At 54.7% G+C, this 21,376-nt stretch overlaps 1 protein-coding gene across 1 annotated transcript; it reads right to left on the minus strand.

Moving 5' to 3' along the window:
• Positions 1-10,900: 10,900 nt before the first annotated feature.
• Positions 10,901-21,019, minus strand: LOC121108896. Its single transcript, XM_040657173.2, has 9 exons — positions 15,773-21,019; positions 15,038-15,109; positions 14,652-14,711; positions 13,614-13,688; positions 13,348-13,419; positions 13,156-13,257; positions 12,335-12,439; positions 11,482-11,629; positions 10,901-11,296 (listed from the first exon to the last, which is right to left on the minus strand). The coding sequence occupies exons 1-9, from the start codon at positions 15,882-15,884 to the stop codon at positions 10,993-10,995; spliced, it is 1,050 nt and encodes a 349-aa protein (XP_040513107.1). The 5' UTR covers positions 15,885-21,019; the 3' UTR covers positions 10,901-10,992.
• Between the last annotated feature and the right edge of the window lie 357 nt (positions 21,020-21,376).

Consider the following 21,376-nt stretch of genomic DNA (forward strand, 5'->3'; position numbering starts at 1 on the left):
TGGACTTGCCTTCCTTTAACTTGCCTTGCCTGGCCTTGCCTTGACTTGCCTTGCCTTGCCCTGCCTGGCTTTGCCTGGACTTGCCTTGCATTGCCTTGACTTGCCTGGCCTTGCCTTGCCTAGCTGTGACTGTCCAGGACTTCCCTGTCGTTGCCTGGACTTGCCTGGCGTTGTCTCGACTTGCCATGCATTGCCTTGCCTTGCTTGGCCTTGCCTTGCCTTGACATGACTGGCCTGGAGTTGCCTTGCCTTGCCTTTCCTGGACATGCCTGGCCTTGAATAGACCTGCCTTGCCTTGCCTGGCCTTGTGTGGCCTTGCTTGGCCTTGCCTTATTTGGCCTGGCCTTGCTTTGCCTTGCCTTGCCTTGCCCTGCCTGGCCTGGACTTGCCTGCACTTGCCTTGACTTGACTGGCCTTGCCTTGCATAGCTGTGACTGTCCTTGCCTTGCCTTGCCTTGCCTTGCCTTGCCTGGTTTTGCCTGCCTTTGCGTCGACTTGCGTTGCATTGCCTGGCCTTGCCTGGACTTGCCTTGACTTGCCTGGCCTGGCCTTAACTTGCCTTGCCTTGCCTTGACTGGCTTTACCTTGGTTTGCTGTGACCGGCCTGATCTTTCCTTGCCTTACCTGGACTTGCCATGCATTGCCTTGCCTTGCTTGGCCTTGCCTTGCCTTCACATGACTGGCCTGCATTTGCCTTGCCTTACCTGGCCTTGCCTGGACTTGCCTTGCATTGCCTTGCCTTTCCTGGCCTTGCCTTACCTAGCTGTTAGTGGCCTGGTCTTGCCTTCCTTTACTTTGTCTTGCCTGGCCTTGCCTGCACTTGCCTTGCAGTGCCCTGCCTGGCTTTGCCTGGACTTGCCTTGCATTGCCGTGACTTGCCTGGCCTTGCCTTGCCTAGCTGTGACTGTCCTGGACTTGCTTGTCCTTGCCTGGACTTGCCTGGCGTTGTCTCGACTTGCCATGCATTGCCTTGCCTTGCTTGGCCTTGCCTTGCCTTGACATGACTGGCCTGGAGTTGCCTTGCCTTGCCTTTCCTGGACATGCCTGGCCTTGAATAGACCTGCCTTGCCTTGCCTGGCCTTGTGTGGCCTTGCCTGGCCTTGCCTTACCTGGCCTGGCCTTGTTTTGCCTTACCCTGACTTGCCCTGCCTAGCCTGGACTTGCCTGCACTTGCCTTGCCTTGACTGGCCTTGCCTTGCATAGCTGTGACTGTCCTTGCCTTGCATTGCATTGCCTTGCCTTGCCTTGACTTGCCTGGCCTTGCGTGGGCTTTCCTTGACTTGCCTGGCCATGCCTGGACTTGCCTTGTCTAGACTGGCCTTGCGTGGCCTTGCCTTACATGGCTTGGCCTTGTTTTGCATTGACTTGCTGTGACTGGCCTGGCCTTGTCTGGCCTTGCCTGGACTTCCCTTGCATTGACTGGCCTTGCCTTGCCGTGACTGGCCTGGCCTTGCCTGGCCTTGTCTGGTCTTGCCTTGCATTGTCTGGCCTTGCCTGTTCTTGCCTGGACTTACCTTGCCGTTACTGGCCTGGACTTGCCTGTTCTTGCCTGGACTTACCTTGCCGTGACTGGCCTTGCGTGGCCTTGCGTGGCCTTGCCTTATGTGGCCTAGCCTTGTTTTGCCTTGCCTTGTCTTGCCTGCCTGGCCTGGCCTTGCCTTGCCTTGCCTTGCCTAGCCGTGACAGGCCTGGACTTGCGTTGCCTTGCTTGGACTTGCCTTGTATTGCATGGCCTTGCCTGGACTTGCCTTGCTTGCCTTTACTGGCCTGGACTTGCCTGTTCTTGCCTGGACTTACCGTGCCTTGCCTGGCCTTGCGTGGCCTTGTGTGGCCTTGCCTTACGTGGCCTGGCCTTGTTTTGCCTTGCCTTGCCTTGCCCTGCCAGGCCTGGTCTTGCCTGTTCTTGCTTTGCCTTGATTGGCCTGGACTTGCCTTGCGTTACCTTGCCAGGCCAGGCCTGGCCTTGCCTTGCCTGTCCTGGCCTTAACTTGCCTTGCCTTGCCCTGCCTGGCATTGCCTCGACTTGCCTTGCATTTCCTTGTTTTGCTTGGCCTTGCCTTGCCTTGCCTTGCCTTGCCCTGCCTGGCATTGCCTCGACTTGCCTTGCATTTCCTTGTTTTGCTTGGCCTTGCCTTGCCTTGCCTTGCCTTGCCCTGCCTGTCCTGGACTTTTCTGGACTTGCCTTGGCTTGCATGGACTTGCCTGGCCTTGCCTTGGCTTGCCTGGCCTTGCCTGGCCTTGCCTTGCCTTTCCTTGCCTTGCCTTGCCTTGCCTTGCCTAGCTGTGACTGGCCTGGACTTGCCTTGCTTTGCCTTGCCTTGCCTTGCCAAGCCTTGCCTTGCCAAGCGTTGCCTTGTCTGGCCGGGCCTGGCCTTGCCTTCCCTAGCCTGGCCTTAACTTGCCTGGCCTTGCCTTGCCTGGCCTTGCATGGACTTGCCTTGCATTACCATGCCTTGCCTGGCCTTGCCTGGACTTGCCTTTCCTTTCCTTGCCTTGCCTTGCGTAGCTGTGACTGGCTTGGACTTGCCTTGCTTTGCCTTGCCTTGACTGGCCTTGCCTTGCCAAGCGTTGCCTTGTCTGGCCGGGCCTGGCCTTGCCTCGACTTGCCTGGCCTTGACTGGCCTTTCCTGGTCTTGCCTGGCCTTGCCTGGACTTGCCTTTCATTGCCTTGCAGTGTCTTGCCTGGACTTGCCTTGCCTTGCAGTGTCTCGCCTGGACTTGCCTTGCCTGGCCTGGCCTTACCTGGCCTTGCCTGGACTTGCCTTGCCTTGCCTGGCCTTGCGTGTTTTGCCTTACATGGCCTGGTCTTGTTTTGCCTTGCTTTGCCTTGCCTGCCTGGCCTGGACTTGCCTGGACTTGCCTTGCATTGACTGGCCTTGCCTTGTTTTGCTGTGACTGGCCTGGCCTTGCCTTGCCTTGCCGGGCCTTGCCTTACCTTGCCTGGCCTTGCCAGGACCTGCCTTGCCTGGACTTGCCTGGCCTTGCCTGGACTTGCTTGGCCTTTCCTGGCCTTGTCTGGCTTTGCCTGGCCTTGTGTGGCCTTGCCTGGCCTTGCCTTACCTGGTTTGGCCTTGTTTGGCCTTGCCTTGCCTTGCCCTGCCAGGCCTGGACATGCATTGCCTTGACTGGCCTTGCCTTGCCTAGACTTGCCTTGCCAGGCCGTGCCTGGCCTTGCCTTGCCTGGACATGCTTGGACTTGCCTTATATTGCCTGGCCTTTCCTGGCCTTGCCTTGCCTAGCTGTGACTTGCTTGGCCTTGCCTTGCTTTGCCTTGCCTTGCCTTCCTTGCCTTGCCTTGCCTTGCCTTGCCGTGACTGGGCTGGACATGCTTTGCCTGGCCTGGACTTGCCTTGCCCTGCCAGGCCTGGACTTCCCTTGCCTTGACTGGCCTTGCCTTGCCTAGCTGTGACTGGCCTGGACTTGCATTGCCTTGCCTGGACTTGCCTGGCCTTCCCTGGACTTGCCTTGCCTTGCCTTGCCTGGCCCTGCCTGGCCTTGCCTGGACTTGCCTTGCATTGCATGGCCTTGCCTGGAATTGCCTTGTTTTGCCTGGCCTGCGTGGACTTGCCTTGACTTGCCTGGCCTTCCCTGGACTTGCCTTGCCTGGACTGGCTTTGCCTTCCTTGCCGTGACTGGCCTGGATTTGCCTTGCCTTGCCTGGCCTTGCCTGGACTTGCCTTGCATTGCCTTGCCTTTCCTGGCCTTGCCTTACCTAGCTGTTACTGGCCTGGACTTGCCTTCCTTTAACTTGCCTTGCCTGGCCTTGCTTTTACTTGCCTTGCCTTGCGCTGCCTGGCTTTGCCTGGACTTGCCTTGCATTGCCTTGACTTGCCTGGCTTTGCCTTGCCTAGCTGTGACTGTCCAGGACTTGCTTGTCCTTGCCTGGACTTGCCTGGCGTTGTCTCGACTTGCCATGCATTGCCTTGCCTTGCTTGGCTTTGCCTTGCCTTGACATGACTGGCTTGGAGTTGCCTTGCCTTGCCTTGCCTGGACATGCCTGGCCTTGCATAGACCTGCCTTGCCTTGCCTGGCCTTGTGTGGCCTTGCCTGGCCTTGCCTTACCTGGCTTGGCCTTTTTTTGCCTTGCCTTGCCTTGCCTGGAGGTCCCTTGCATTGTCTGGCCTTGCCTGTTCTTGCCTGGACTTACCTTGCCTTACTGGCCTGGACTTGCCTGTCCTTGCCTGGACTTACCTTGCCGTGACTGGCCTTGTGTGGCCTTGCGTGGCCTTGCCTTATGTGGCCTAGCCTTGTTTTGCCTTGCCTTGCCTTGCCTTGCCTTGCCTTGCATTGCCTGGCCTTGCCTAGCCGTGACAGGCCTGGACTTGCCTTGCCTTGCTTGGACTTGCCTTGTATTGCATGGCCTTGCCTGGACTTGCCTTGCTTGCCTTTACTTGCCTGGCTTTGCCTTGCCTAGCTGTGACTTTCCTGGACTTGCCTGTCCTTGCCTGGACTTGCCTGGCGTTGTCTCGACTTGCCATGCATTGCCTTGCCTTGCTTAGCCTTGCCTTGCCTTGACATGACTGGCTTTGAGTTGCCTTGCCTTGCCTTGCCTGGACTTGCCTGGCCTTGCCTGGACTTGCCTTGTTTTGCCTGGCCTTGCCTTGCCGTGACTGGCCTGGCCTTGCCTGGCCTTACCTGGACAGCCTTGTTTTGCCTGGCCTTGCGTGGACTTGCCTTGCATTGCCTGGCCTTCCCTGGACTTGCCTTGCCTGGCCTGGCTTTGCCTTTATTTGCCGTGACTGGCCTGGACTTGCCTTGCCTTGCCTGGCCTACCCTGCCTGGCCTCGACTTGCTTGCACTTGCCTTACCTTGACTGGCCTGGCCTTGCCTTGCGTTGGCTTGCCAGGCCAGGCCTGGCCTTGCCTTGCCTGGCCTGACCTTTCCTTGCCTTGCCTTGCCTTGTCTTGCTTGGCTTTGCCTGGACTTCCTTACATTGCCTTGCCTGACCGGGCCTAGCCTTGCCTAGATGTGACTGGCCTGGACTTGCCTTGCCTTGAATGGCCTTGCCTGGCCTTGCCTGGCCTTGCCTGGACTTGCCTTGCATTGACTTGCCTTGCCTAACCAGGACTTGCCTTGCCTTGCCTGGCCTGGCCTTGTTTTGCCTTGCCTTGCCTTACCCTGACTGGCCTGGACTTGCCTGGACTTGCCTTGCCTAGCTGTGACTGGCCTGGACTTGCCTTGCTTTGCCTGGCCGGGCCTGGCCTTGTTATGTGTTATATTGCCTTGCCTGGCCTTGCCTTGCTTTGCCTGGCCTGAATTTGCCTTGCCTTGCCTTGCCTTGCCTTGCCGTGCCTTGCCTTGCCGTGCCTTGCCTGGCCTGGCCTTGTCTGGCCTGGCCTTGCCTGGCCTGGCCTTTACTTCCATGGCCTTTCCCTGTATGGCGTGGCCTTGCCTGGACTTGCCCTGCCGTGCCTTGCCTTGCCTGCCTGTGCCTGGCCAGGTCTTGTTTTGCCTTGCCTTGCCTGCCTGTGCCTGGCCAGGTCTTGTTTTGCCTTGCCTTGCCTTGCCTTGCCTTGCTTGCCTTGCCTTGCCTTGCCTTGTCGTGCCTTGCATTGCCTTGCCTTGCCTTGCCTTGCCTGGCCTTGCCTTGCCTTGCCTTCTTTTGCCTTGCCTGGCCTTGCCTAGCCTGGCCTGCCCTGGCATTGCCTTGTCTTGCTTTGCCCTGCCTGGCCTGGCCTGGCCTTGCCTTGCCTTGCCTAGCTGTGCCTTGCCTTGAGTGGCCTTTCCTGGCCTTGCCCTGTCTGGCCTGGCCTGGCCTAGCCTTGCCTGGCCTGGCCTTTCCTGGCTTTGCCTGGCCTTGCCTTGCCTTGCCTGGCCTGGCCTTGCCTTGCCTGGTCTTCCCATGACTGGCCTGGCCTGGCGTGGACTTGCCTTGCATTGCCTTGCCTTGACAGGCCTTGCCTTTCCTAGACTTGCCTTGCCTGGCCGGGCCTGGCCTTGCCTTGCCTTGCCTTGCTTTGCCTTTCCTGGCCTTGCCTGGTCTTGCCTGGCCTTGCCTTGCCTAGCCTGGCGTTGCCCTGCCTTGCCTGGACTTGCCTTGCCTTGCCTGGACTTGCCTTGCTTAGCTGTGTCTGGCCTGGACTTGTCTTGCCTTGCCTGGGCTTGCCTGGACTTGCCTGGTCTTGCTTGGCTTTGCCTTGCCTGGCCTTGCCTTGTTTGGCCTTGCCTTGCCTTGCCATGACTGTCCTTGAATTGCCTTGCCTTGCCTGGACTTGTCTGGCCTTGCCTGGACTTGCCTTGCTTTGCCTGGCCTTGCGTGGCCTTGCGTGGCCTTGCCTGGACTTGCCTTGCCTAGCTTTGCCTTTCTTAGTCTTGCCTTGCCTTGCCTAGCCTTGCCTTGCCTGGCATTGTCTTGCCTGGCCTTTCCTGGCCTTGCCAGTCCGGGCCTAGCCTTGCTTTGGTTGGCCTGACCTTTCCTTGCCTTGCCTTGCCTTGTCTTGCTTGGCTTTGCCTGGACTTCCTTACATTGCCTTGCCTGACCGGGCCTAGCCTTGCCTTGCTTGGCCTGGCCTTCTTTTGCCTTGCCTTGCCTTGCTTGGCTTTGCCTGGACTTCCTTACATTGCCTTGCCTGACCGGGCCTAGCCTTGCCTAGATGTGACTGGCCTGGACTTGCCTTGCCTTGAATGGCCTTGCCTGGCCTTGCCTGGACTTGCCTTGCATTGACTTGCCTTGCCTAGCCAGGACTTGCCTTGCCTTGCCTGGCCTGGCCTTGTTTTGCCTTGCCTTGCCTTACCCTGACTGGCCTGGACTTGCCTGGACTTGCCTTGCCTAGCTGTGACTGGCCTGGACTTGCCTTGCCTTGCCTGGCCGGGCCTGGCCTTGTTATGTGTTACCTTGCCTTGCCTGGCCTTGCCTTGCTTTGCCTGGCCTGAATTTGCCTTGCCTTGCCTTGCCTTGCCTTGCCGTGCCTTGCCTTGCTGTGCCTTGCCTGGCCTGGCCTTGCCTGGCCTGGCTTTGCCTGGCCTGGCCTTTACTTCCATGGCCTTTCCCTGTATGGCGTGGCCTTGCCTGGACTTGCCCTGCCTTGCCTTGCCTTGCCTGCCTGTGCCTAGCCAGGTCTTGTTTTGCCTTGCCTTGCCTTTGCTTGCCTTGCCTTGCCTTGCCTTGCCTTGCCTTGCTTTGCCCTGCCTGGCCTGGCCAGGCCTAGCCTTGCCTGGACTTGCCTTGCCTTGCCTTTCCTTGCCTGGTCTTGCCTGGCCTTGGCTTGCCTTTCATTTCCTTGCTCTGCCTTGCCATGCATTCCTTGGCCTTGCCTTGTCTTGCTTGGCCGGACCTTGCCTTTCTTGTCATGCAGTGCCTGGACTGGCCATGCCTCATTCTGCCTGACCTTCCCTGGCCTTGCCTTGCCTTGCCTTGCTTTGCTTGGCATAGCCTGGCCTGGCCAGTCCAGGCCTTACGTCATCCGAATTTACCTTGCAGTGAAAGACCTCACCTGACCTCGCCTTGCCTTGCCTTGCCTAGCCTTGCACTGCCTGGCCTTGCCTGGCTTGGCTTTGCTTTGCTTTGCTTTGCCTAGCCTGGCCTGACCTGTGCTTGCCAGGCCTTGCCTTGCCTTCGCATGGTCCGGCCTGCCCTGGCATTGGATGGCTTGCCTGGTTTTTCCTGTCGTGGCCTTGCGTTGCCCTGCTTGGCATAGCCTGGCCTGGCCAATCCCGGCCTTACCTGGCCCGACCTTGCCTTGCACTGAAAGACCTCACCTGGCCTCAGATTGTCTTGCCTTGCTTTGCCTTGCCCTGCCTAGCCTTGCTTTGCTTTTCATTTCCTTGCTCTGCCTAGCCTTGCTTTGCTATTCATTTCCTTGCTCTGCCTTGCCTTGCCTTCCTTGGCCTTGCCTTGTTTTGCCCTGCCTTGTCTTTCCTTGCCTGCCATGGATTGGCCTGCTCTTGCCTGTCCTTGCCTGTTTTTGCCTTGCCTTGCCTTGTTGGGCCTGGCTTGGCCTGGCCTTGTCTTGCATTGCCTTGCCCAGCCATGCCTTGAATGTCATGGCCGGGCCTGGCCTCGCTTGGCCTGGCCTTGCCTTCCCTTGCCTTGCCCTTCCTTTACCTGGCCTTCCATTACCATGCCTGTCCTTCGCTTGCCATGCCTTGCTTTGCCTTGCCCTGCCTGGCCTTGCCTACCTAGCCTGGTTTCAGACGGCTTATCCTTGCCTTGTTTGGCCTTGCCTGGCCTGGCCTCGCCTTGCCTTGCTTTGCCATGCTTTTTCTTTCTTTTACTTGCTTGCTGTTCCTTGTGTGGTCTTGCCTTGCCTTGTACTGCCTGGCCCTGACTAGCCTTCCCTTGCCTTGATTGTTAACAGAGGGGATTTTGTCACATCATAACGTTTATACTCCTGAAGATAGTAGTGGGAGTTATAGGTTGTATTATTGTTATCACCATCTGCTGAGTGTTCGGTACCGTGTATCTAATCATTTCAGGTCAAGCTGACTTTTGGAAAAATCTTAAGGCTTGCTACTGATCGACTAATGTACTAGTCTTCTTAAGATTCCAGCTAAAGCCCATCGTCAGCACTGTGTATGATGTATAAAGCACGGTTTTTGTTCTAAATGTCAGAGTGAACGTGCTGTGAGAAGCTTTCCATTCACGGAATGATTGTCAGCCTGTTTATGTAGTACTGTGTTCCGTTTGTGGGGAAGCGTGTAAAGGAAGGTGGACAGCCTTCTGTGAGATCTGTTTCCAAGTGTTTCTAACTGAACAAGATCACTATATGGTGTTAAGGGCTTGTTTGCGGAAACTTGGAGGAAATTAGGAATCAAGAAGAATTTTGTAAACACCATGGGAGGCTCCCAGGGGAAGGAAATTCCCAAACAAAACCATTTGGCAATTTTAGCAAATTGGTGGAATATTGCGGGGGAACCTGGAGGCATTCTAAGGAAACTTTAATCAAGTATAGCAATCAACGGTGGTTAATCTATAAGTTAGAAGATGATGAGAAGTGGCCTCGGAATGGGACCCAAAACTATAATACTTTCTTACAGCTACTGTTCTTCTTAAGGAGGGAAGGTAAATGAAATAACATGAACAGTTTTTATAATTGAGTGCTCTAATCACGAGACTAAGTACTGGGTGTTTGTGGAAACTGAAGAACTTTATGTTCACTTTGCGGGTACTGATTAAATGGGACAAACGGTTTTGATGGTATAAGTAAGTGTAATTGCTAATGGTAAACAGACGCATGATTGAGGCTATGTGGAAGTGTAACTGAGGGTATGAACAGTGGACAAAGGAAAAAGGGTTAAAGAAAAAGTGAGTTTATCTGCACTGGCATGAGGAGCAGCACCCCCGCACCATTCACCTGCGAGCAGAACTCTCAGAGAGAGAGTGCCGCAGTCAGGGACTGCTGTTGTAAACTGTTTATTGTGAATGGGGACAGGTGAAGAGGATGGGGCACTGGAAGTGAGAATAGCTTTCATGTGCAGAAATCTGGGAAACCCAAAATTCCAGTGTTAGCACTGGAAGCCTCTGGAGAGGAGGAAGTGAAACTGAAAAGTAATGTTAGTGGTTTATGTAATGATGAGATTTTGGAAAGGGAAAAGATTGAGAAGGACGCAGGCTGAGGAAGGCAAAGATGAGCAAGGTGTAACAGGGATGTATAACCAAAGAGAGGTGAGCAATATGAAGAAAATACTGATTGAGGAACAGAGAGATTCCCCTCTGATTGGGAATAGCAGCAGCTGTTACTGTTACGGTGCTAAAGTAGAACTGTAGGACCCAGAGGTCCCCTCAGAAAGAGGTGGGGGGGTTGCCTGGAAGAGCCCATGGAGGGTTCCACCCCTGCTGGACGGAAAGCAGCGTCCGAACCTTGGGGAAATGAGACATTGGTGGAGAAACACAACCTTGTTTTGCCTGGCCTTTCCTTACCGTGGCTTGCATGGCCTGGCCTGGCCTGCCCTTGCCTGGCCTGGCATGTTTTTTCCTGGCCTTGAAGTGCCTGCCTTGCCTTGCTTGGCCTGGCCTTGTCTGGAATCGCCTTGCATTGCATAACCTTGCCTTGCCTTGCCTGGCCTTGCCTTTCCTTGCCTTGCCTGGCCTTGCCTGGCCTGTCCTGGCTTTGCCTTGCCTGGCCTGGCCTTCACTTGCGTTGCACTTTCTGGACCTTCCTTTGCCTGGCCTGGCCTTGCATTGCCTTGCCTTGCCTCGAGTGTACGGGCCTGGCCCGGCCCCGCCTTCCCTTGCCTTGCCAGGCCTTGCCCTGCCTGGCCTGGCTTTGCGTTGCTGTGACTTGCCTTGCCTGGCCTTGTCTTCCCTTGAATTGGGAAAATGGAGGACAAAACCCTCTATCTGCCCTTGCAGGGTTTGGGCACTCACTTGAGCCTGGACGTGAGTCCTAGCCGTTTTCAGAATTCATTGCTCTTCCGTCCCGGTGAACTCATCCAGCATCGCGTCTATATCCGCCCAGTCAGGATGCTGCTTTTAGTGTTGTTTCAAATCTTTTAGCGACCCCAAGCGGATCGCTCCTATACTCCTGAACGACACATTTCCACTTGTCAAAACCATCCGTTGTAAGTGGTACCTTAATTCCAATGGGTCTCCTAGAACCCATTGCTTGGTTGGCGTTTGGAACCCGAAGGTCCTTGAGGTCCCTTCCAATCCACGCCATTCCGTGACTTCTATGACGACTCGTACGATGATTTCTGTGACTTCCAATCCAGGACTGCCATAGGGCAGGCTGTCGCCTCTTCACCTGCAGGTGTAAGCATTGTACTGGTAGCCTTTGCTACCACGTCCTTTCTCCCACATGTGCTCAGTGCTGGAAACTCCCCCTTCCAGCTGCTTCCTTCCCTCGTCGCCTGCCCTGATTCAGGGCAGGAGCCTAGAAGAGCTCAAGGACAACTCTTCACATATCAAGCCTCCCCAGCCCTTCCCTATGCACTAGAACCCCATGGAAATGCTCAAAACAGCTGCTTTTGCACAGGGTGTCTTTATTACTCACAAAGCGGGGTCTTCCAGGGGACCCCAGCCCTGCTGACACAGGTAACCGGAGCACTAGATGGCTATGGGGAACCCCGAGAACCGCGAGCATCTGGGGAAGAGATGCCGTCCGTGGGAGAGCTGCTGGTACACGTGGGCCAAAGGGAAGGGTCTGTGCTGATTTTGCTGCACAGCTGTTCAAACTCCGCTTCAAAGGAGGAGGGGAACGGGCTGGATCCGCTGGACACATTCTTCTTTTCTTGGGCAACTACGGCATCTTCTGTTGCCTCTCCCAGCTCCGCTCTGCCTTCACCTCCAGATTGGCCTCTCTCCCGGTCACTCTCAGGATGAGCTTGTCCTGGAGCTGTCTCTGCCCTCTTGCACACTCTGTGAGAATGAGTTTCAGAAAGCACTACTCACTGATGGGAATTAGGAGGACACTTAAAAGACACCGCAACATTAATCCGAGCAGCATACTGCCAGCAGCTCACTTGGCCGCCCAGGATCCCGGCGCCACAAGTGCCTCCTTGCCAAATGCAGCAATTAAGTGTCTTGGGGAAAAGACAACTCACGGATATTTGTGCCACATCCACGACACAGCAATACAGGTCATCACCAGCCCAGACAGCAGCACAGTTACAAGCACTGCGATCACTAGGGTGAAGTGCACCTGCAGAAACTCCTGAAGCACAGCCCTTGTGTTTTTCCCAGCATCCACCCCTGAAAGAAATGAGATAATGCTGCATGTTACCATCACCTGCGCTACAGATCATCTCACTGTGTGCTTCACGGACCCACGGGATTTTCTTTTTCATCAGAGGCTACCACCTCTGTCTCTGGTGCCTAAGCACCAGGGGACAAAAAGGACTGCTTCCACTTCTCGTTGGGTAGGGTGAGGCTGCACCACCACTGCCCATGTATTCCTCTGGGCCGAGGGCTGGCGCTCTGCCCTGGGCTCTGGGCTTTGGCTGCGGGGAGCACTGCACAGCAGAAGCCCTCACACTTTCCCCAGCGCACGTGTCCTGAGCTCTTCCTCAGGACACCGCCCAGGCTGAAGGTCAGCCTCAAGCCAGCACAGGGCACAGCCGCAGCCAGCCCAGGGGAGAAATACTCCTGCACGCTCCTACCACACAGGACCCCGCTCATCCAAAAGGGCAGAGCTCACAACTCTCTGTGAGCACTGGGAGGTGAGCGGCGTCACAGAGGTCTGCATGTACCTTCTCGGGCATGCTGCTGGAACAACTCACCAAACCCCACTGAGGTCAGCCATTTTCAGAGAGCCACCCCTGGCTTCTTTTACATGTGCTCTGTGCTCATACGCTCAGGTATGGCTGCTGACCTGGGGTGCAAGAGCAGGCAGGAAGAGCCTGCAGGCACACACTGACTCTGGTTAGTGACACTGGATGACCACAGGACACAAATTACCTGGCATGCCAGTTGTCGGCGCTGTCTGTGCTCCTCTGGCCGAGACTGGCAGTGTGGGATGGCTGCCAAACCGCAGCGTGTCCTGTGCAGATGGTTGGTCACTTCCTTCGGAAAGAAACAGGACAGTACCATTGGATGTGACGTCCTCTCATCAGGAACTGAGCTACTCCTACCCTGAGCTCAGGCAAAGTCTGCAGGTCCCAGCCCCCCAAAGCCACTGCGACCCCCTCCGCTGCCCAAGGGCATTTGGGCCCTCCCAGGAATTGGAGGGTGCCAAAACCTCTCACGCCTCCCGAGGAATAAGGCCCCTGGGCAGGGCCCTCATGCACCATGCTGGGACCATCACCAACCATCCTGTTCCACTCATCACAGCCAGGCACCTGCACGCTCAAATTCAAGCTCCGGCAGAAACATCTCCAGAATCACCATCTCCACCTCATTTCCAGCATTAGCAAAGACAGCCACCCCTGCTTGGGATGCTCCTCCTGCCTTGAACTTGCTCAGCAGCAGAGAGGGCTTTGTTCAAACAGGAGCACAGCACTCGCCACTTGCTGCCATCTGGGTGCCAATGTCTGCACAAAGCAGCTCTGACAAGTTACGGTCATGCTGGGCGAGCAGCCGTCTCGGGGTCTTGGCTGGATGCAGAAGTGGCAGCAGACCATCTCTGGAGCTTGACAGTGCCTGCAAGGTGTTACACGGAACACCACCACACCATGGCTCTGAGAGATCCCTTCCTGCCGTGCAGGCTACAGCTTATCCACCCATGCATATCAGACCTCAGCTTCCCAAGTCTCACAGTGAACACACTCAAGTATACCCACCACGCGCTGCCTTCTCCATTTCCTTCAGGAGTTCCTTTAGCCCAGGAGATGACCTCGGGGAGTATTTCCCTCTTCTAGATGTATCCTTTCCTCTTTCCGGACCTAACACAACGTAGGAAGTTACATCGCCTGTGCCGGAAGTTTTGAAGATCAGTGGGGAGTCAGTGAAGTCAGTAAAGATAAACTACTTACCCCTGGGATTCCAGCGGGGCTCCAGCACAGGAAAGAGCTGAGGACTTGGCAACGCCTTCCCTGGCCACACTTCTGCAACCAAAGGTCCACAAAAAGTTTCCATCACACACAGCGGCATAACTGCACTGCCAAGCATAGCAGGGGATCGCGCAGTGAAAGGACATACACCATGCAGGACTACACTCTCACATCTGCCGAGAGACCTGGCTGACGTTTGGCCTTTGCGCTGTCAGCTGTCACAAAGGATCTATAAAGCCATGACATACCCATGCGAGATGACGGACTCCCACGCATCCTGGATCGCAGAGGGGAAGCTGGATCACCTACACCTCCAGTCACACCTGCAAACACAGCACACAGCAACTCTCATTAAACATTCTTGCGGCCAGAATGACAGACGAGGCAATCAAAACAGGGGACTCCTTCATGACACTGTTCTCTCCCTTCCACTCAGGAGCATCTTTGCAACAGTCCCTGGGTGCCTGCAGTGGCACCGCAATTGTGACAAAACTAGCCACGTGTGGAGCTGCCCAGAGGAAAGCTCTCCCGGAGCTCGACCCAGCTTTACACTCAACTGAACCCTGCCTGCTGGCTCTGCAGAAGGCACTCGAAACACCTCACAGCTGGAGTGGCTGGCAAAGACACCTTTGCAAGGCAAAGCACGCCACGCACACCACTCATCCTGACCCACATCCTCCCTTCTCTTCTGCAAAGGGAGTACGAAGACACACTTCACTTGGAAACAACATGAAAACCTAAGTGCTCCCCCCTTTTGCTGATCTACCTACGAGACTGCACTGAGTCTCATGGACCTGATTAAACTGAGACTTTGACAAGCCACTGCCTGGAGACACAGCTGTAATCGAGGGCACGTGAGAAACGTTCCCACTGCACACTGTGATCTCCCTCTTCCTTAGGAACCAGCAGCATCTGGAAGGGGCTCTGGTAATCACCTGCGATGCGGGCGCGGCATTAAAGATCCAGAGGGGCACACAAGCCAGCTGACCTGTTGGCTTTGGAAAGCTGCTGAAGCAGCATTCCAAAGAGTCTCTCCAGGCCACGTGAAAGGACTCTCAGGGACCTCACTGAAGAACATTCATCCCCTTGAGGCTTCATTACTGGGGGGCCTCGGATGCACAAAGGCCAAGCCAACACCACACTGGGAGCACGGAGCGCCCAAGAAATCGTAAACACCCATGCTTCTCACAGAGAAGAACCCGCTGGCCAATGAAAAGATGAACCATTGCTGAACCATCACAACCAAATAGGAACAAATATCGAGAAAATGAAGACTGGAGACTTACCTCCAGCATCCACACCGGGCTCAGGGACACGATTCCACGCTGTTGATTGACCAAGAGGGCCTGCAGGCACAAGCGGGATCAGACACAGGTGAGAAGAGCTTCCACTGCACACTGGGGCCTACATTTCCTGAGTGACCTGCAGGGTCTGGCGCTGGGTCAGGGAATGACCCACATACCAAGGTCTGGGTGCTCTCAGCTGATGGCAGGGGTAACCATCCCACTCATATGTGGCAGCTCTCCAACTAACCAAATACTTAGGACTTATCTGTGCAAGCCCTTCGAGGTGTAAGCACATTAGGAAGACCTTGACAGCATCTTCAGTAAAATTACCAACGGTTAGGGCATGCATCGTTCTGCCGTTGAGGAAACACACGCTCACAACTTACCTCTGGGTTTCCCCTGAGGCACAAAATCCGGATCCAGGCAACCATCCAGAAACGGAACACCAAAGGCGCCATCTAGAATCAAGAAGAACAGACAAGACTAGTTCCCATTGCATGTTGCAATCTTCTCCCTTAGTAGCCGGAGGTGGGTCAGGTAACGGCACGGAAGAAAGACTCAGGCCGTGATTTCCAAAGTTGCAGAGCAGCCAGGAGGACCTGTTGGCTGGCACCCAGCAGCTTACAAAATACTCTCTCCACATGCCTCATGGACCGTGTGGAAGAAGATACAGCCCCTCGGGGCTTTCTTACTGGGAGATCTCTCACGTACACAAAGGAAGGTCACACTGGAGGAAACCATGCCTGTCTCTTCCTCTGGGCTGCGAGCCAGGGCTGTGCTGAATACTGGCATTCGACTACGGGGAGTGCCATGAGGCTGGGTCAGAAACGCTCACACTTTTCCCAGCACACATCCTCTAAACTTCCCCCCTACGACAACTCCCAGGATGAAGGCTGTGCTCCAGCCAGCAAGAGGCCAAGTCACGGCCCGACAACGGCTGGAACCAGCCCTGGGGAGCAGAGCTGCCACGGGCTCTTTCCTGGCCCCTGAGGTGCTGCCCATCACCATCTGCCCACCATGGAAAGCAGGCCCCAGGGAACCGTGCTCTGGCGCCATGGGGATACAGCCTGACTTCTGGCCCCCAGTGCTGCTCAGTTTTGGCCCCCTCTCTGCCCACCCACCTGCTCCCGGTGCTCGCCACGGAGCAGCAAAGCTCTCCAGGGAACACACAGCGGTAAGGAGGAGGACAACAACGAGACGGACAGGGGCCACGGACCCCCACACTCGTGCCATGCTGCCACCACAGCTGCTGCAGCCACAGCAAGTGCTGCTGTCGGGGCAGGCACACAGTGATCCTGTAGCTCGGGACAGACGTCACAGATGGGCGTTATGACCTCACGGCTCAGCACAGCAAGGTGGGGCACTGCGACTTCACGGCCTCGTGATGCTGGGTAGGAGGCTCCCCGTGTACCCCTTGTCTTGTGATGCGCTGCACCAGGGCTGCCTGGGGTCGCTGCTTGGGGCACCTCTGCTGGGGAGAGAAGGGGCTATTTGGGCGCAACCGTGGCAGCGAAGCTGCAGTGCAGCCACCTCCCCCAGTGAACACATCCTGTTGGGCAGCTCAGGAGGGTGAGAGTCCTCCCAGGGTAGGCGCAGAGCTCTGTCCCTTGCTCTGGGCACCATCACCGTGGGGGACCATTCCCTGACACCTACAGAAAACCACAGCTGACGTTTGTCACACTTACATCGTAGAATCACAGCACCATAGAATGGCCTGGCTTGGAGGGGACGTTAAACAAGTGGTACGTCCAACCCCACCACTGTGTGCAGCGATGCCACCCACTGGGCCAGGCAGCCCAGGACGCCACCCAACCAGGCCTTGAACACCTCCACGGACGGGGCATCCACAGCTTTGCCGGGAAAACTTTCATAGTGCCTTGACAACCTCAACAAGGAATTTCTTCTTGCTCAGCGGGCCCGTGACACCCCTGGGGTGTCACAGAGGAAGAGACGCAATACAGAAACAGGGTCTGCAACAAGGACGCTACTGCACAGGATATCCCTGAATGTGAAACTTGCCCTGAAAACCAAGCAGATAAAGCCTCACTAGCACGGAGGATGATGTCTGAAAAATAAATATGGGGAGGTACGCTATATGACCTTCCCACAAACCTGGCAACTTATGTGTCATGTCCTTGCATGTTTTTTCAATACACCGCATTGACTCTCCTTTGTCCGCATCTGTTTGCACTTCTTCAGATTGACAGCTCAAGATGAGTGTCTCCTATGAGGAAACTCATTACTTTCCATCCCATCATTTTCAATCAGTTGCCATAACCCCAACGGTTACGCAACTTGAGGGCTCATAGCTCACAACATCTCCCTGAAAGGAGGTTGTGACCAGGTGAGAGTTGGCCTCTTCTCCCATCTCACTATCAATAGGATGAGATGGAATGGCCTCAAGTTGCGCCAGGGGAGGTTCAGGATGGATATTAAGAATAATTTATCCTCAGAGAGAGTGGTCAGGCACTGGAGCAGCCTGCCCGGGGAAGTGGTTGAGTCACCATCCACAGAGGTGTCCAAGAAATGTTTAAATGCTGAACTAAGGGACATGGTTTAGTGGGGAAGCGGTGGTAGGTGGACGGTCGCACTCGATCACCTTGGAGATCCTCTCCTGCCTTGGTGATTCTGATTCCCTCTTTTCCTATCGCTGTTACCTGGGGGCACAGGCCAATCCCCACTTTGCCACAGCCTCCTCTCAGGGATTTATAGAGAGAGAGAAGATCTCCCCTGAGCCTCCGCTTCTCCAGATCTTCTACTCCTACGGTCCACCTACTGCCAATATTGCCCACTAAACCACGTACCTTAGTACCACAGCTAAATATTTCTTGAATAGCTCCACCAATGGATTCCTGAGGGTCACCACTGGTCTCTGCCTTCACAATGAGCGACAATGGTTGACGGCAACCACTCAGTCTAACTGTCCAGCTAAGTCAATTAATGGACCACTCAACTGTCCATCTGTCAAATCCACGTCAGTCCAGATAGATGACAGCAGAAGCTCAGGCTTCAGCCTTACCCACTAATGCTATAATGCCATCGTAGAAGAACAACAAATCGGTCACGCATGATTTGCCCTTAGTGAAGTAAGGGCTGTCACCAATCACCTCTGTTTTCGGCTTGCTTTACTATAGTTTCCTGAAGACTTCCTTCATAATCAACTGACAGGCCTGTAGTTCCCCAGGTCTTCCTTTTGGCCTTTTCAAAAATGGGGTTTATGTCTCTCCTTTTCCAGTCACTCAAGTTGTGCGAGGGGAGGTTCAGGGGAGATATGAGGAAGAACTGATTCTCTGGAAGAGTGGACAGCCACTGGAATGGGATGCCCGGGGAAGTGGCTGAGTAGATTCCCTAGAACAGCAGGATTCCCTAGAACATCCTCCTGCTGAGAAGAGCAGGAGGATGTTCTAGGGAATCCTAGATCCTCCAGAAAAGAAAGGCCGTGAGACAGGAAGCCCAGCTGAAGTGCCTTTATGACAATGCACACGGCCTGGGAAATAAGCAGAAGGAGTTGGAAACACTGATGCACTTGGAAAGTTGTGACCTTGTTGCTATCCCAGAAACACGGCAGGATGACCCCCATCACTGGAGTACCACCACTGAGGAGCCGCCTGCCACGGCACCCACCTCAGCTCCTAACAGCACCTACGATGCTGAACGTGGAACGGGAGCTTGCGCCAAATCAGCCCTGTCCGCTGCTCACAGAACCAGAGAACAGCCAAAGTTGGACAGGACCCACAAAGGCCACCAAGTCCAACTCCTCACCCCACACAGGGCCACCAAAATGCAAACCCGAGCTCCGAGAGCATTGTCCAAATGCTCCTTCAGCTCCAACAGCTTGCTGACGTGATCACCACCCGGAGGAGCCTGCTCCTCTGCCCTTTCTTACCGCACATGATATCACAATTTGCTTCTAATGCAGCTCAAGGATGGGATCCTATTCGGAACAGAAAAACACAGGAAGACGTTCCTAACTGCAAAGACTGCCAGCCACAGCAACACACACACTGTAAAATCCCTGACACTGCTGATTCAGAAGACCACTTAAGAGAAGCATTTGCCCGCAATGAGCTGCGACTGGATTGAATCCTGCCTTTGAATCAGGACCTTGCATAGCCGCACTGCAGACCCAAAGACTTTGAACAGCGTCATCAAAGCAGGCAGAAATGCCATCTGCTCTGGACTGCTTCCAGCTTTAAAATCTCCCTCTCCCTCCCTCCCTCCCTCCAATCTACCGAGGCAGCCGTTCCGATGCAACAAACAGAATGACAGAAAACTTCAGCCCAGACTCGTCCCGCTCAGTGAAATCCAGAGCAACTACACCTTTACAAACATTCCTCCTTGCCCGCTCCCCCAGTCAAACACAGCACCAAGGCACGTTGCTCCATTCCTCACCTGGGCTCTTCTCGGTACAAATTCCAGCGGAGAGTCCTCACTCACACGCCTGAAACACCAATGCACAAAAACACATCAGAAAAGGGAATGCATTTGTATGCCATGAAAACACAAAATCCCCTCCTCAGAGCCCACAAGTCACCCTTCTTTTCCAGCAACGACTGGCAGCAACTCCACAAAATCCTCCATGCCAAAGCAGCTCCTGCAGATGCACAACGGAGTCCTCCACAAGGAACACGAGCTTATGCTGCAGCCTCTGGAGAAGCAAGCTGCCTTTGTGGTGCTTGCTCGGGAGGCCTCCTTTGGATCACCTCTCAGCCACAGCAGGAGAGCTTCTCTTCTCCATATCCATGCACCTCGGTACCTTTTCCCACCCCTAAACGTCGCACAGTGCTTAGCACGGAAAAGAAGGGAAATTCACAAGCAATGCAAGGCAAAAATACAAAAGGAAAGCCGAAGACGAAAGCAAATCCAGGAACAAGAACCAAAAGAGGAAGGACCAAAAAGCCAAGGAAGGCAAAGCAAAGTCACCTGAAAAGCCAAGAAACAAAGAGGAACACCCTGAAGGAGGGAGAAAAGAGTTCCAAGAATGGGAAAGGGAAAAGTATCAATCACCACATCTGAACATAACAAAGGTATTGCAACAAAGGAGCAGCAATAAAGCAAGACTGACAAAAGAACGGCAAACAACAAGGAAATCAGAGCAAAGCAAAACAAAGACACGAAATACAAGAGTCCAGCACATGAACTCAAGACAGCATCATCGCAAAGCAAGGAAGCCAAACACAGGAAAACAGGCCCACTGTCCCGCCACAGGCATACACTGATCTAGATAACTCCGTGACAGCCAGCTAACACAAACGGGGAGGAAGTATGAAAGCAGTCTTTTTGGACTTCACAGGCCTTCCTCCTCATCAAATCTTGTTCTGCTCAGGAGCAAAAAGAGGGAAGCAACTCACCTGGATGACAAAGGGGGGCAGCCTGGTTCCACCCCTCCCTCACCTCATTTCAGGGCTGGCTGCCCCAAGGGAAGGATCACTGCTTCAAATTCTGCTCTTGTTTAGTACGGTGTGAGCCCTCTTCCTCACAAAGGGGTAAGCAGTTCCATCTTCATTTACTGGACCTTTCCGCTCCCTGGGCAATTGAAAACTGTGCCTGTGATAGCCCTGGTCTACAGTAGCCATTCTGGGGTAAGTGGTACACTTCCGTTGGAGGCCTGGGTCAAAGGAGGTCCCTAAGGGCCAGCTGGGTATGGCCCCTCTGGCTTCAAGCAGCAGAAAAAAAGCTTACAGTAGCAGCTGATAGCCGACGGGGGATACCACTCTGCGTAGAAATGGGGGTACTCAGAGCTGTGTGAACTCCTTGGACAGGCCAAACAGCGTGGAGGTCACTTCTACTGGTAGCTGTGCAATTCAGGAATGAAGTCTGTTGCTCAGCTCGGACGCCTGACAGCATTTTGTGTGCTCAAGCAGCTTTACTCTGAGCAATGTATTGCTGTCAGGCAGACTGGAGTTTCTTTACCACTACCTCAGCAGGAACAAGACTAGAAATACGGTCTGTAAGTGCACTGCAATTGAACAAAAAATGGTCTGTCTTGGCTGTAAGAATAGAGTATTTGAGGGATTTTTGGTGGATGTGGGCTAACAGGACAACTTCTGTTGGTGACTGATTTCTGGGAAGGAAAAAAAAACCAACAAACAACCAAACCAGTGCAATGCAAAGGAACAGAGAAATAAGCATAAAAGAAAGAAAAGATGTTAAATAGCAAAAGGAAAAGCAAAGAAAAACCACACGACATGGAAAGAACAAAGACAAAACAACTCTTGGGATGGAATCAAAGAATGCCCTCAGGCATCTGTCCCCTCCCCTGAACCTTCCTACGTCCCAGGAGTTTCTGCCCGGTGGGACCGCGTGCAGGACAGCAGGCTTTGGCTTGATGGGCTGCAAGGCCAAAAAAGGGCGGCTCCAGGCCCCCCAGAGGATGTCACAGCTGACATCACCCACGCTCCTGGAACCTTTGTGCTGTTACAATCAGTTTCCATGACGACGACAGGCCGTCCACAAGGACAGCTGGCAGGTGTTTACAGGCACCTCAGCTGGGAGATGCACTGCCCGCAGCCACTCGCCGTGCCCTGGGGCTGAGAGCAGCCCTGGCAGAAGACAAGCTCGGCCTCATCCCCTGCTGGATTACGGTTAAGTGCTACTATTTAGTCTTACTACTAACTGCGGACCGTTACCCTTTGGCATCAGATGGTCGGGTTACTGGATTAGATAAGGCTTCACGTGGAAATGCTACAAGGTTTAGGGGGCTGGGGAGTTTAGATGACAATGCA

This window comes from Gallus gallus, unplaced genomic scaffold (assembly GCF_016699485.2).
Source record: "Gallus gallus isolate bGalGal1 unplaced genomic scaffold, bGalGal1.mat.broiler.GRCg7b scaffold_49, whole genome shotgun sequence".
NCBI lineage: Eukaryota > Metazoa > Chordata > Aves > Galliformes > Phasianidae > Gallus > Gallus gallus.

Bases quoted from the DNA above. Each gene is read 5' to 3' on its own strand.
- LOC121108896 (XM_040657173.2), bottom strand. From the start codon at position 15,884: ATGGCACGAGTGTGGGGGTCCGTGGCCCCTGTCCGTCTCGTTGTTGTC. The intron at 12,440-13,155 runs GTGGGTATACTT...TTCTTTCCGAAG, and splicing joins AATGGAGAAGGCAGCGCGTG to GAAGTGACCAACCATCTGCA. The intron at 11,297-11,481 runs GTGAGTTGTCTT...TCATTCTCACAG, and splicing joins TGGATGTGGCACAAATATCC to AGTGTGCAAGAGGGCAGAGA.